The sequence below is a fragment of the Vicugna pacos genome, chromosome 9 (assembly GCF_048564905.1).
Source record: "Vicugna pacos chromosome 9, VicPac4, whole genome shotgun sequence".
NCBI classification, from domain to species: domain Eukaryota; kingdom Metazoa; phylum Chordata; class Mammalia; order Artiodactyla; family Camelidae; genus Vicugna; species Vicugna pacos.
The window spans coordinates 3,285,497-3,300,919 of record NC_132995.1 but is presented as its reverse complement, the minus strand read 5'-3'; the positions used below and the strand labels follow the sequence as shown (position 1 = coordinate 3,300,919).

General features: G+C 55.0%; 2 protein-coding genes across 5 annotated transcripts in view; both read right to left on the bottom strand.

The window, feature by feature from the left end:
* The window catches only part of LOC102538583 (leukocyte immunoglobulin-like receptor subfamily B member 3), a 73,670-nt gene extending 58,665 nt beyond the window's left edge, over window positions 1-15,005 (bottom strand). Inside the window, exons 1-8 of one of the 4 annotated variants that reach the window (XM_072968370.1) lie at window positions 14,920-15,005; window positions 14,467-14,554; window positions 13,518-13,817; window positions 12,702-13,238; window positions 12,511-12,546; window positions 12,036-12,320; window positions 11,517-11,819; window positions 9,716-9,841 (exon numbers count right to left, since the gene is read on the bottom strand). In XM_072968370.1, coding sequence (XP_072824471.1) covers window positions 9,716-9,841; window positions 11,517-11,819; window positions 12,036-12,320; window positions 12,511-12,546; window positions 12,702-12,735 — 784 coding nt within the window. In that variant the 5' untranslated portion in view covers window positions 12,736-13,238; window positions 13,518-13,817; window positions 14,467-14,554; window positions 14,920-15,005. Of the gene's footprint in view, window positions 1-9,715; window positions 9,842-11,516; window positions 11,820-12,035; window positions 12,321-12,510; window positions 12,547-12,701; window positions 13,818-14,466; window positions 14,555-14,919 lie in introns of those variants that run through there. The other 3 variants (XM_072968367.1, XM_072968369.1, XM_072968368.1) reach the window with 3 other exon arrangements.
* Window positions 430-2,679, bottom strand: LILRA5 (leukocyte immunoglobulin like receptor A5). The gene is made up of 5 exons (XM_072968432.1): window positions 2,570-2,679; window positions 2,379-2,414; window positions 1,904-2,188; window positions 1,455-1,757; window positions 430-553 (listed from the first exon to the last, which is right to left on the bottom strand). Exons 1-5 carry the CDS (start codon window positions 2,601-2,603, stop codon window positions 525-527), a joined length of 687 nt encoding a protein of 228 aa, XP_072824533.1. The 5' UTR covers window positions 2,604-2,679; the 3' UTR covers window positions 430-524.
* Window positions 15,006-15,423: the final 418 nt, after the last annotated feature.

The following is a 15,423-nucleotide window of genomic DNA, read 5'->3' as shown; positions in this document are numbered from 1 at the left end:
TAGAGTGAGACATACACACACTCATGCAAATATCTATTTTCTACAAGTGGTGTAACAGCAACAGGTACTGAAAGGCTTATTCCTGCCTTCTCGGGGGGTGAAATACATGGGAGACCACAACCAACGTGGCAACATACGAGACGGAAGATACAGAGTTTTGGACAAATATCTGTAAATGTTGAAGTGGAGGAATAAGTGTGGTGTTTCTATATGAGGTATATATTTACCTGTAGATAAAAGATACATATTTACATACATTTTATTAAAATATGTTACATTGTATATATTACATGCAACACATAAGTACACATGTATCCATGAAACACTGAAGTTACATGTCAACGTGTGCATCCGTATTACGCTCTGGACCCACGTATAGGGTACATACGTGTGCGTGTCTCTATATGGGCAGACACGCAGGTGAGACAGGGAGGAAAGCAGTGCGTACAGAGCTGGGCGGGTCAATTCCTTGAAATAAGCAGGTGGTAAGGAGGCAGGTCTCCAGAAAGGTCTCAGTCTGCTCTTCAATAAGGAACCTGGCCACGCCTGTGGGCTTAGAGAGGGGGCAGAGGAGAAGGGGGCTGACATTCGGCACTGAGCGCATTTGAGACACAACAGGGTCTACAGGACAGAGGAGGGAGGCCCCCGTCATCGCCTTTCTCTCTCTTTTTGCACAGATTTGTGTATTTATATCCGCAAGCATTGCCGAAAAGTTCTCAAAACAGGAGAGAGCAGTAAAAGTGCACGCACGGAGCAGAGCAGACAGGAGTGCACACACACGTGCTGTGCCGTCCCCCCCGCGCCCCCCCAGCGGCCCTGCCCGGGCCCTGCTGAGTCTCCGTGCACTCGGAGCGGCAGGAAGGCCCCCGGGCGAGCGCAGGAGGGCCGTGCAGAGCAGAGCCCGCACACGGGACGCTTCTCTATAGGCCGGTGTCCGGGGAGCTGGGACCCCAGAGGCTCGGGCTCTGACATGGAGTCGTGGGCAGGGGGGCTGTGTCCCCCGTAGCCTCTGTGCTGGCCCCGTGGAGGCCACTCACCTGGCCCGGGGTGGGGGTCGGCCTGAGAGAGCCCAGCCTGGGGCTGCCGGGCGGGAAGCTGGGGGAGGGCCTGACCCCCGGCCTTGAACAAAGCGTATCTTTTGTAGCCAACATCAGAGCGACACTGGAAGGTCAGGCTCTGTCCAGAGATCACTAGAGATCCCTGTGGGGTGAGGAGGGAGGGCTTCCCAGACACACCTGGGGGAAAGACCAGCCCTGGATTGTAGGGGCTGGTCCCTCCCATAAAGCCTCTCCTCCCATCCCGGCCCCCAGGTCTCACTGTCTCTCACACTCTGTATCTCTGGTCCAGGAGCCCCCATCCCCCACCCTCTCACATGGTCTCTCCTCTGAGCAGGGACCCCAATAACCAGTCTGGAGCCTCCAAAGGAATATGGGGCCAGGATGGGACTTCCTCACCTGAGACCAGGAGCTCCAGGGGGTCGCTGGAGGCCGAGCACACCTGGGGTTTCCTCCTGTAGCAGCCGTAGCATCTGAACGTCCACCTGGGGCTGGGGGGCACGGGGCCCACAGGGAACAGGGCCTGGGTCGGCCCGCTGGGCTGTGGCTGTGCGTCCAGGGCCCCGGAGGGCTTGTCTTCCCCTTCCTTAGTCAGGATGAACCTGTCGTATCCCTGCCATGAGCCACACCGGAGGGTCACGTTCCCTCCTGAGGTCACCACGGGGCTCGGCAGGGCTGAGAGGCTGGGCTTGCTGTTGGCTCCTAGAGAGAAGGGGGCCGCTTGTTCAGTGGGGCTCACGGCTCCCTGACCTCCCCCAGGGCTGGGCGGTGAGAGGGACACGGCCCTGGGAGCAGCCCCCCTTCCTGAGGGCAGAGCCCGAGGCGGGGACCCCTGAGTGTCCTCTCACCTGTCACCACCAGCTCCAGGGGGTCACTGCGCTCTGACCAGCCAGTGAGGCTGTGATAGTAACAGTGATACCTCCCTGCGTGCTCCTCCGTCATGTGTGGGATGGAGAACTTGGCCTTGTCCCCGGGCTCCAGTGGGGGCTGTCTGTCCCAGGGGCTTTGGCTTCCCTCTTTACCCAGACGGAACTCCTGGGCCCCCAGGGTCCCCTGACACCAGATGGTCACAGGGCTATTCCAGGGGATCACAGAGCCTGGCTCAGCCCAGATGGTGGGTTTGGGGAGGGTCCCTGGAAGGAAATCAGAGGCTGGGGTCACAAGACATTCCCACCCCCATCCCCCAGCTCTCAGCCCCACAGCCCCCAGCCTCCCCCATCCTTCAGCCCAGAGCTGCTGTTCCCCACCCCCATTGCCCGGGGAGGGGCTGGCCCGTCCCCACAATGAGGAGGGGGGAGCGGGGACACCTGGGCACAGACTCACCTGCCTGCAGCTGGGTCCTCACGCCGACACTCAGCCCTGGAAGAGAGGTCCCTGTGAGAGAGTCGCCCTAAACCCTGAGCAGAACCTCCCTTCCCCTGAGCGTCCTGAGCCCCGGGGTCTCCTGACAGAGCAGGCCTGGCTGTGGGAGGGTCCCTCCCCGACCAGGACCGCCCTCCCCTCCTCAATCTCACCGAGACAGAGCAGGGCCGTGAGCGTGGGGGTCATGGCGCCTCCTCCCTGTGGTCCAGGCTGTGCAGATGGAGGAGACACGGTGCCCTCAGCACGGAGACCCACAGGGTGTGTCCGCGGGGAGGCTGGTTTTCCCGTCACGGGGCTGTCACGTCAGCTTCCCCACAGGAAGTGGAACTACCCTTCTTGAGAGCCTGGCTCTCGTTTCCGTGACAGATCAGCAAAGAGACCCGGTGTCTTCCTGAGGCGCCCCTTGCAGGTGAGGGTGCCCAGGCCACGTCCTTCCCTCTCAGAGCCTCCGTGTGGGGCCTCCTTCGTCCTCAGCCGTCCATCAGCCCAGCCCTGCGGGGTCCTCACCATGGACCCAGGTCACCTTCACATGTTCAGGGCAGATGCAGGTTCCTGCTGGTCTGCAGAGCTCAGATCAGCAGAGACGCACGTCGAACGTCTGACTACAGCTCGGTGGAGGTCAAGGGGGCAGTGAGCACAGAGGAGAAGCACCGGGAAGTAAGGGCAGGAACCACGACTCCTCTCCTGGCCCCGGAGTGTGGGTGTATTTCCACCACAGCCCCCATCACAGACTTCTGTTTTTTCTGTGGCAACGTCCACCCAACCTCCTGGGATACAGCCCCAGAGCGGTTCTCACCTCCTCGGTGCCCCTTTTCCGTGGACAGAGTCTCCTCCTCATCCTGTGGTTCTGTCCTCAGGTTGAGGGCACAGGGTGTCGGTTAGTGCTCTGATCTGAGAGAACAGCTGATTCTTACTTGAATATTCCTCCGTCGTCCACTGCCCGTGTACCTGGAGCCCCCAGGTCCAGTCTTGGAGCCCCTTCCCCACCTGCAGCAGGTTGTCTGAGCCTCACTCCTCCGATAGGTGTGCCGGGAGGTGGGCAAGACCTGGTGTTCGTTAGTTTCCCAACCTGATTCAGTCGTGTAGGGTGAGACGCTGAGGTCAAGGTGTCAGACGCCACAGTCAAGGTGGACGATCGACGTGCCCACTCAAGACCCCCATGAGCTCCTGACACTGAGCAGTGCTGGCCGTGTTTTATGAAGTGTGTAGGCACGGGCTATTGTAGGAAAACAGAAATGGACGTTTCTAGAGTAGAGAGGGAACCACAGCCAAACACTTCAGGAACGTGAAGCAGCGGAGGCTGGCTGTGCTGCCAGGCCCCCTCAGCCGGCTGTCTCAGTTTCTCTGGCTCAGGGTTCTTGTTTCCACGTCACTTCCCTTCCATCTATCAGCAACTCTGTTGTTTTCAGAAATACACGATGGCATATCTGCAGCACACCAGGCAGTGTTTCTAGGAGCAAGGGTTACCACATTGCTTGGTGTCTAGATGATGGTATTGGTTAGAAACAAGCAAAACGAGGTGCTTGGTACCCCTGAGGGAGGGGTAGGGGCTGTGTTAAAGGGAGACTGTGTGGGGAGAGGTCCCCCTGAGCCCACACTCTGCCCCCTCTGCCTGTGAGGAGGAGCCCTGTTACCTGTCACGTCCACTCTGACCAGTGGATCCCCCTGCGATGTGCGCACTGATACAGCCCTGCCGTGTCTGAGCTCGAGCGTTTAAAGAAGAGACCGGCCGTGTTTCTGGAGTCCTGTGGGGTCTTAGTCTCCCAGAGTCTAGAGGCACCCCTTTTATACAGACGGTAGACATCAGCCCACTGAGACCCCGACCCAGATGGTCACAGTGCTCCCCTTGGTGACCGTGGGGCCTGGGTCAGCCCAGATGGAGGGTTTGGGGAGGACACCTGGAAAGGAATCAGACCTGAAGTGTCAGGGGTGCCCGTCTCCCCTCAGTGTCCCCCGCTGTCACCCCACAGCCCCTCCCAGACTGGCCACATCAGCCCAGACCCGCTGTGCTCCCCCCAGATGAGGGGGCAGTGTTAGATTGAAGCAGGAGGTGTGGGGAGAACTCCCCCAGCTGGACCCGTTCCCATGGGCCCCGCCACACCCTGCAGGTGTCTGTAGGTATAATCCACATAATAACCATGCGGTACAGCGGTGAGGGTAAAGGGACATGCGTGCTGGTAGGACTTCTGCATCTCCCTTGAGGAGCTAAAACGCTCTCACTTGACAGGTCAGGAATGCTTGTGATAATCTGTAGAAGAGCCACTTAAGTAGCATTCAAAGAGGTTCAGTCTAGCAGCAACTGAATAATTAAAATGGAATATTAAAAATAGTTTTTAAATCCAAGAAAAGTCAGGAAAGGGTAAGCAGGAGAACAAGCAAAGGGGACAGACATAAAAAAGAAAACAAAGTGGCCAGTCTAAGTAACACAGCCGCCGTTACATTGTGTGTAAATGGACTCAACACAGCCCGGAAGACCAAGGTTCAAGGATTGCTTCAGGAAAACAGCCGCAGACAAAACCCTACACCATGCAGTCCAGGAGGAGCGCCCTTCTGACACAGTGCTGAGAACGGTAACAGCAAAAGAACGAGCAATGTGTCTGAGCCCCGGCAACACTAACGTGAGATCAACCAGACGCGAAGTGCCGCGTGGCTTCACGTCCACGCACTGCCTAGAGCGGCCGGATCCCCAGCGGCGGGGGCCGGAGCGGGGGCGGCAGGGGCGGGGGCGGGGGGCCCGGGGGCTGCGGTTTAATGGGGGCAGAGATTCTGTTTGTGATAATGAAAGTGTTCTGGAAAATGGACAGTGGTCATGATGGCCTAACTTGACAAATGTACTTACGGCCTCTGAATCCTACACTTTAATAATGTTTACATGGTGGTAAATGTTATGGGATGTGTATGTTCCCACATTATAAAAGTGGAAGGATGAAAAACATACTATACAAACGTGACCAAAGGAAAATTTAAGGAGTTGCATCACTTTTCATTTTCCACAAATTACCACAAGCTCAGCGGATTAAAACCACAAAAATTTAGTATCTTATAGTTGGTTCTAGGAGGTCAGTACATGCATTCAAGCTCACAGCCATAATGTCCAGAAAGAAGGAGACATTTATTTGCTTCATCTCAGTCCAGAACTGGAAGTCTGAGATGTGGTTGAATTTTATATATCGAGCATGTATCCAGTGATGCTGGAAAACACCTTTCTAATTGGACTAATACATCTTGATATTATTTTGGATTTTCTCTGCACACACACAACCGTGTAATCACTGACTGATGCAGCATTATTCTTACCCACTTCAGAGCTTACCGCTTTGCTTTACTGAATTGGTTGGGACCTCCAGGGCCGTGGTCACAGAAGGGGTCACAGGGAACATACTTGCACCATTGCCAATTACAGAGGAAGGGTTTCAGGTTCTCACCTTTACTAACAATGTCCAGTGTTGATGGTCAAACATGCCCTCATCTGGTACAGGAAACGCCCTTCTGTTGCTGATAAGTTCTTATTTTCATTAGGAATTGCTGGTATATTTTTTCAAAAGACTCGTCTGCATCTGTTGAGATGATTATTTTTTGCTTGTTTGAATAATGTGTTAAATTACATTGATGGATTTAAAAAAAAATCTTAAGCTACTGTATCCTTCAAAAAAAAGCCTCACAGTATAGTCATGCACTATGTCCTTTTTATAGATGACTAAATCTTCTCTGTGAATACTCTGTTTAGAGATTTGCAGCAGAGCTCACATGAGAAATCTCCCCGTGACTTTCCCGTTTTCTCAATCCCTTGCCAGGTTTTGGTGTGAATATGTTCCTGGCCTGATAAAATGTGTTGCCATGTATTTCTTCTTTCTCTATTCTCAGGAGAGATTTGTGCAGTTTTGGAGTGTGTGTGTGTGTGTGTGTGTGCGCGCACGCGCGCACGTGTGCGCACGCGCAGGCGGTGGGGTGTTTCGTAGGTGCACAGGTGTTTGGAAGCAACCACAGATGAAGCGTCCTGAACGCTTACACGCTGCAGAATGATCAACAGCGTAGCATCACTTAACACCTCCATCCCGTCACATAGTTGCCATTTCTTTTTTGTGGTGAGAACATTTAACGTCCACTCTCTTCACGACGCTCAAGAATAGGATACAGTGCTGTCAGCTCTAATCACCAGGCTGTACATTAAGTCCCTGAACTTACTTGTTTCGTAACTGGAACTTTGCACGCCCTGACCAACACCTCCCCTCCCCCCTTGCTGCAACCCCAGTAACCACCTTTCTAACCTCTCTCTCAGTTTGACTTCTTAAGATTCTATGTAGCTCAGTTGTGGGGCAATTATTGGCTAGAGTCAATGTATTTACTGGACGTATAATGATGACAGATTTTCCATTTATTCTTACGTCCATTTAGTACATTGTACATTTAAAGATGCCCATTTCATCTACATGTTCTGCACACTGGGCATCACATTGTTTCTATGTTCTGTTACTGTCTTCACAAGTCTCCGGGTGGTGGTGCTGCATCTTCCCTGACACGGTGAACGAGCGCCATCTGGCCTTTCCCTTGGCCATTGTGCTTAGGGTTTATAAACGTCATTAAAGTTTCCAAGAATGAATTATTTTGCTTTAACTGATTTCTCTCTACTTTCTGTCTGTCTTCGTTATTAGCTACTCTTGTCGTTATGAATCCGCTCCTTCTACCTTCATTTGGAATAATTTGCTGTTCTTTCCCTAAATTTGTGTCATGATACGTTAGGTCACTGATCTTACAAAGGCTTTCCTAACGTGTTCATTCCTGGTTCTTAGCTTCCTTGACTGACAGGTGGGATGTGTGATGTTATGTCATCATTCATTGGACACGTCATCTCACTTTAGTTTTGCTTTTAATTCGCACATTGATAACCGAGAAGTCTTTTGAATTATTTCCACCATGTAAAGGTATTAACTATGTTTGATGGTAGAATCAGGTGACTCCCAAAGGGCCCCAGGAGCTCCTGCGGTCTGTATTAGGAGTCCAGGTCGGCTGGTGGCCATCAGGTGGTGTCCACTGCAGGCAGGTCCTGTGCCTTCCGGCGTCCCTGCAGTCCCCTGCCTGGAGCGCGGGCTCTGGGTCCCCTGGGCTAGTGGATGGTGAGCGTGGTGTACAAGGTGGGCTCTGCCGGGGGCTTCCCCGACCAGGAGGGAGGGGCTGCAGTAGTCTCCCATCTGAGAGTCGAGTGGGTCACATCCTGGGGGCATGTAGATGGGGCAGCCTGCAGTAGGGGGAGAGAGGTAAGGTGTGTGGTTGGGTTGGGGGGGGAGCCAGAGGGCTGGAGAGGATGGGACCCGCTTGACTGTCCCTCTGCGTGTCCTCTTCTGCTTGTCTGTCCTTTGTGTCAAGCAGTCCCCCTGACAGGGGAGAAAGACAGGTGGCAATTCCTCACCCTAGGCTTGATCTTGAGTGGTTCACCTGGGCGTACGTCCCTCCCTGAGGGTGCGTCCCACCCCGGGGGCCTCCATCCGGCCTGTTCTGCTGGAGGGAGACAGTGAGACAGGAGCAGCACCTCCTGGACCCACTGGGATCTCCTCCAGTGAGTTTTCCACTCTGTTGCCAGAGTGATGCTTTAAAACCTTAGATGAGATCAGGTCGCTTTCCTGACGGAATCTCCAGGGGCTTCCTGACAACTTGGCGTCTCTGGGTGCTCTCTACGGTTCTGATTTCTGTGTTAACACGTTATCTCTTGCTCATTTGGCTCCAGCCACATGGCCCATCTTCCTGCAAAAGCATGTCCCTGCCTTTGCACTTGCTGCCCCTCCTCCCATGCTCTCTGTCTCCTTCTCTTGCTTTACTTTCCCTATCAGGACCTTGCATTCTAGGACACTGCCTGCTAATTTGCATATAGTCTCCCTCACCCACCAGGTGAGCTCGAGGAGTGTGGACACAGTGTGCTCACGGCTGCACCTGCAGCACCGCCAGGGAGCCGGGGGGCTAGTGTTCGCCCTGTGCACCTTTGCTGGGTGAATGAATGAAGGGGAGCCTAGGGGGTCTGGGGAGGTTCACTTATTCATGCATCCTCTTGAGACCTGGGGCTACGCTCCAACAGCAGAAGGTCAGACAGAGGACAAGGAGCCAATAAAGGGGACCCTGAAGGAGGGGCCATGAGGTCACGAGGAAAGTGGAGGCGTGGAGTCAGAGCAGAACATGACCAGGCAGTTCAGGAGAGGTCAGTGTGGGAGCTGCTGGGAGCTGAGATGTGAAGACAGAGGAGTGTCCGTTGGACTAAGTTTGGCAACAAGCAAGTCTTTGGTGGCCTGGACGGGAGCAGGGGCCTCACCCAATGGTCTAGCTGCACCTCCTCCGCAGGCTGTGTGTTGTTCACGGCGGCATCTGCTGGGGCAGAACAGGGGGTGTGACGCTTGCTCGCATTCCCTGAGATCTCTCAGGGGTGGAGCCCCCGCCTGCACCCAGAAGGGGCATATGTGTTTCAGTGTTTCATGAGATTGAAAAAGATGAAAACACCGTACATTTGTGCATGTGAGCTGACATTAGGTGTTTTCTTTCTAGATTTTCAGATCTGAGACTCTAATTTTTTTAAATGGAGTATATAGCTCATTTACAGGATTATATTAGTTTCACGTGTATAAGCATAGTGATCCGGTATTTTTATAGATTTATACTCCATCTAAACCAAATAATGGCTGTAATTCCCTATTTGATACAGTGTATCTTTGTTGCTTATCTGTTTTATACATAGCAGCTTGCATCTGCTAATCCCACATCCCTAATTTGGCCCCCTTCCCTCTCCCCACTGGCAGCCACTAGTTTTCTATACGTGTGAGTCAATTACTGTTCTGCATAAACATTCATTTGTATTATTTTATAGATTCCACAATAAGTGATAAGATAGAGCGCTTGTTTTTCTCTGACTTATTTCACTAAGCATAACATTGTCTAGGTCCATGCGCGTTGTTGCAAGTGGCAGAAGTTCATTCTTTTTTACGGCTGAGTAATATTCCATGGAATACATGGACACCACATCTTCTTTATCCATTGATCTGCTGATGGCCACTTGGGTTGCTCACATACATTGGCTATGGGTTATATGAATATTGGAGTGTAAGCTTCTTTTTAAATTAGTGTTTTCCTTTTCTTCAGATATATCCAGCAGTGGAATTGCTGTATCATATGGTAGTTCTATTTTTAGTTTTTGAGAAAACTCCATACTGTGGAAAAACCAATTTTCTAAGCTGACCTTGCCCACCTCTGGTTCTCCTTTGGCTGGTGCCCTAAGCCCACCTCCTCCAGTGGCCAGGGTCCCCCCGTTCCCTACTCACCTGACTTCCTGCGTCTTTCCTGACACAGATAGCGGATGAGGAGGAAGAGGAGGAGGACGATGACAACGAAGGCCACTGAGCCTGTTATCGGAACGTTCACATGCCACCCGAGACCTGGGGCACCTCCTGGGGGACATCATGAATGAGCCAACAGTGCCATTTAATTCAGCACGTACTGTGTCCCAGACGTGTGCTATAGTCCACACAATCATCTCTAACCCTCAGAACAATCATGCAACCCCTCCCCATCCCCCGTCACCATCACCCCCACCCCACCCCTGTGCAGATGAGGAAACTGAGGCACAGAGAGGAGAGTCACAAGACATGGGCCACCCAGCCTTGGTGTGGCAGCACTGGTTTGATCCCAAGACTGGGGCTCCATGAACCCCCCTTGTGCTGTCCCCCAGGTGGACACCAGCTTCATTTCTGGGGGCTCCTCATCAGTGGGGGGGCCTGGAGAGTCTCTTCGGGAGCTGAGGGTCCTTCCTTGTTACCCGCCCCTCCCCCGCTGCAGCAGGGACTGGGGGAGGGCAGGCTGGGGGGGTGGACTCTGCATCCCTCCCCAGGGTCCGAACCACCCTATGGGGCCCTGACGCCCCTGGGAAGGTTCAGGCTGAGCTGGGGGTCTGCCCTCCTGAGTTCTGGGAAGCCCAGGCCGTCTTTCACCTCATGTCACAGCAGCCTGTGAGCACGGTGGGACCAGGGAGCCCACAGACCATGAACCCGAGACGCAGAAGCCACCTGCCCGGGTCGCACGGCAGGAGCAGCAGAGCTGGGACTCGACCCGGGGTCTGACTCCAGCCCGTGCCCCTTCCCCTCGGGCTGAGCTCCCTGAGCTGAAGGGAAAGGGCTGGACGCCCCAGACCACTGTCCTGCCCCTTCCCTCTCCCCAGTACAGTGTCAGCGTCACCGCTGCAGAGGGGACAGACCCGTTAGGTCACATCCTGGGGCCTCCCTGTGAGGCCGCCCCTCCCGGGGGGTCACAGCCAGAAGTGAGAACTGAAGGAAATCTAAGCTCTGAGCCAGTTCTCATCTTTTACACTTGGGGAAACTGAGGCCCGGGCAGGGGAAGGGGGTCTCCAAGTCCGCGTCTCCAGAGGTGCCTGAACTGAGGGCATCACTCAGCCCTGCCCCCCAAGTACCCACCACCACCTCCCACGGAGACCCTCACTTACGTGTCTGTGGGCCTGACTTCATGGGAGGGAGGAGCCGGTTCTCAGGGCCTCGTGGGGGTCAGGACAGGGGTGAGGGCCGGGGGCTACTTCTCTCCCAGGCTGGACCCAACATCTCCCTCTCCATGACCCCCACCCTTCATCCACACGGCCTGAGAGCCCCCGGAGCCCTGTGGTCCCCCCGCATCTCTGCCCGGCTCCCAGCCCCATACCCCCGGGGACACAAGCTGTGCTGAGACTGAGAGCAGGAGTCAGATCAGTGAGGACCTCGAGAGACAGGCCTGGAGCGAGGTGTCCACTCACTGGGAGAGGCCCCAGGGACTCTCCCGTGTGCAGTTGGGCCCTTGGGTGGGGCTGGAGCTTCCCCAGGGACCCCATCTCTGCTCACACTCTTCTGCTGTACCTGCCCTAGGGCCACCCCGGCTTCCTCCCTCCTCCCACCTGAGGCCTGGTGACAGGGACGTGGGAAGGGCAGGGTGGGAAGGCCCTGTTTCCCTCCGTCCCTCTGAAGGGCGAATCCCTCCTGGGTTGACCCTCCTTTGGAGCCCCCCTCACTCCCATCCTCGAAAGGGGGTCTCCTTCAGAGCTGACCATCGGCACACAGAGAGGACAAGGCTGGGGCCCCTCACCTGAGACCGGGAGCTTCAGGGGGTTACTGGGCTGTGACAGCAGGTAGGGGTCACTGCTGAGTGAGCTGTAGCACCTGTAGGTCCCCCAGTGGGCTGCGGTCACAGGACTCAGGGAGAATTCGGCCCGGTACTGCCCACCTTGGGACTTTGATTTAAGAAGCAGTGGGGGATGGGCTGCCCCCTCCTTGGACAGAAGGAAGGTGTCTCTGGAGAGCCTTGACTGACACAGCAGGGTCACACTCGGTCCTGAGGCCACCGTGGGGCCCGGCTGCACCGAGAGGGAGGGGGTGTCACGCAGCCATCCTAGAGAGAGAAGGGGGTGTGAGGGGCTGCCGGCCCACCTGGTTCTGAGCTGAGACTCAGCGCCTGTCGGAGGACCCTCATCTCCTGCCCATACCGTGTCTCTCCCTGCCTCTCCCTCCCTGGGGACCCCACCCCCTGATCCAGCATCACCCCTGGGGCTCCCCCAGCAGGGCCTGTGCAGTGTCTGGGTCCCTGACTGACCCGCTGGCTCCTCACCTGACATCCGCAGCACTAGGGGGTCACTGCGCTCTGACCAGCCAGTGCGGCTGTGATAGTAACAGCGGTATCTCCCTGTGGTGTTCTCTTTCATGTGTGGGATGGAGAACTTGGCCTTGTGCCCGGGCTCCAGTGGGGGCTGTGTGTCCCAGGGGCGTTGGCTTCCCTCTTTATGCAGACGGAACTCCCGGGCCCCCAGGGTCCCCTGACACCAGATTGTCACGGGCCTCCACCAGGGGATCACAGAGCCTGGCTCAGCCCAGATGGTGGGTTTGGGGAGGGTCCCTGGAAGGAAATCAGAGCTGAGGTCACAAGACATTCCCCTTCCCCCATCCCCCAGCTCTCAGCCCCACAGCCCCCAGCCTCCCCGTCCTTCAGCCCAGAGCTGCTGTTCCCCACCCCCGTTGCCAGGGGAGGGGCTGGCCCGTCCCCACAATGAGGAGGGGGGAGCGGGGACACCTGGGCACAGACTCACCTGCCTGCACCTGGGTCCTCACGCCCACACTCAGCCCTGGAAGAGAGGTCCCTGTGAGAGAGTCGCCCTGAACCCTGAGCAGAACCGCCCCTCCCCCGACCATCCTGAGCCGTGGGGTCTCCTGACAGAGCAGGCCTGGCTGTGGGAGGGTCCCTCCCCGACCAGGACCGCCCTCCCCTCCTCAATCTCACCGAGACAGAGCAGGGCCGTGAGCGTGGGGGTCATGGCGCCTCCTCCCTGTGGTGCAGGCTGTGCAGATGGAGGAGACACGGTGCCCTCAGCACAGAGACCCACAGGGTGTGTCCGCGGGGAGGCTGGTTTTCCCGTCAAGGGGCTGTCACGTCAGCAGCCCCACGGGAAGGGAACCAGCCCCTCCCCGGGAGACAAGCCCTCCTCTCCTCAGGGCTGGGGCGGGCAGCAGGCCTCTGCACATGTTCTGACCACATCTGAGGCCTGGCTTGACCCATCAGCTGCTGACTTCCTGGCCTGAAGCCCTTTTACATCCAGGCATCAACACATACATACTGGATGTTTGCCGTGTGCCTGGAGGGACATCCCTGGACGTAAGAGATTCAAACCCTGCGCTTGAGAGATCAGATTAGGGGAAAAAAAAATCTGTCTTTATTGTTTCCTGTTTCTGTTGCACCGGTACCGCCGGCCGGTGGGGTAAAGCCACGCAGAGTTACTACCTTGCAGTGCTGGAGGGCAGAAGTCCAAGCTGGAAACCCCTGGATTAAAACCGACTTGCCTTCAGGCTGTGTTCCTCCTGAGGGCTTCGGGGAGGAATCCGTTCCCTTGCCTTTCAAACTTCCACAGGCTGCCGTGTCCCATGGCTTCTCCCCCCAACCTCCGTCTTCAGAGCACATCTCTCTAACCACTGCTTTCAACGTACATGCTCTTTGGCTCTGACTCCTCTGACTCCCTCTTTGTCTTATAAGGTGGTAACACAAGATACCTCCTGGATAAACTAGGGCGTCTCCCCATCTCCAGAGCCTCAGCTTACTCACATCTGCAAAGTCCCTTTGCCATGCGAGGTGACACGTTCTCAGAGTCCGAGGACTGGATGTGCACGTCTTTACGGGGTCATTATTCTGCTTACTGCTTGCCTTCAGGAACTTGGTGATCACATCCCATGTAAACCACTTCCATCTGAAGACGGGGTGCTGCTGGGGAGACCTGTGTCAGGCTCGGTGGGCAGCCGGCTCCTGGGCCATGACGGGCATCTCATGCCATGTACAGACTTGGCTGCTGTGGCCAAGCATTCAGTCTGCACTGGAGCCCGTGTCAACGAAAATTCAGTTATCAAGCTAAGAAGAAACAAATAGAATTTTATTCGAGACAAACTTGGGATTGTAACCGGGGAGACAGACTCTCAGAAGTTCTGAGAACTGTGCCATGGGATGCAGTTTGACACATTTTTGATACAAAGAATCATGTATCTTATTGACAGGTTAACGTTCTACCTAAAATGTATGAGAGACATTGATGCATTTACAGGGTGAGCCTTTAGGTCCCTGTGATGCCCTGTGCAGGAGGAGAAAGAAATAGTAATCTTAAAACTTACAATGCTGGTGTCAGAAGAAAGGGACCATTTTCCCCAGAGGTTGATTACCTCTCGCTGCCCTGAGGAGGTCTGTACGGGGACGTGTTTGGGGCATGTTATACGTGTTTTGATTTTGACTTAGTTTGACTGTCCTGCTATAGAGAAATTCATTATTTTTCCTCATCGCCAGTAACAACTCAGAAGCTGTTTCACAAAAGCAGTATCGTTCTCTGCAGAAATGTACACAGTTTATGGCTCTCTCTCCTCCCTGGATAAATGGCTGTGTTGAGGGGAACGCCTCATCCCCAATTCTCTCATAAGGAATTTCTCCTCTGTTTCAGGTGTGGTGGTGAGTCGCCACTCCTGTCTCAGCCTTGACCCTCTCCTGAGCACCCACCTCCCCAAAGCCTCACCTGCAGACCCCAGCAGAGTCTTCCCACCTTGTATGCAGGACCTTCAAGGAAGTGGCTTGTTCTGCATTTCAGACCAGGTTTATGCTACCTGCGTATTCAATGTCCAAACAAATAATTGTCCCTGATAGGGAAGGGAGTATTTTTCACAATTTGTCATCATGATTCGGTAGAATAAACAAATAGTGAAGCAAATAAAAGGGCCCATGAAATTATAAGCCACATCTTCTCGCTGTCAAGTCATCAGCACTTCTTAGACTGCATTCCAGCTCATAGAACACAATAAATGCACACTGCATAATGAAAATTACATTTTAATAAGCTGTAACTGCTTAGTTGATTATTGCTTATTTTAACTATATATTAATAAATTGATAACATGCCGCTGAGAAGACTAATATCCATTATTGGTTAGCTTGTCATCAGGCAGTGCGTGTCACAGATCCTGTGACTCACCTGCGAACGGGCGCTCCCGGCAGCGGGGAGGCGGCGGCGGCCACCGTGCAGGCTCAGCAGCTGCTGGAATTGCTCAGCGGAAGTGTCACGAGGAACATGCTACGCGCACGCGCTCCGAGTTCTGCCCACAAACCGATGCCGAGTTACGAAGGGCAAGTAACAGCTTCACCGTGCAGAACCCCGGGCCCGCCGAGTCAGCCCAGTCCGGAGCCCAGGTCCCCAGCGAGGAGGAACAGGGACGGTGTGGCTGGAGGGGCGTCCGCCCCAGATAGCTGGGAAGTGGTTTGGGCAAACCTTCCCTCCTGGTGCGTCCTGCTCTCTGTCTCCCCGGAGTCCCCCCCTCATCCCCCCGGGCCCCGCTCTCATCACCAGCGTGACCAAGGCTGTAAGGAAGGCGCCCAGGGGCTCCGTTCCTGCGCTCGTAACTGTCATTAATCCAAACAGGCTTCCGTGACCCAGGAGGGTCAGCAAACCGCTGACGTGTGGGAGAGGCGCTGAGCTTGC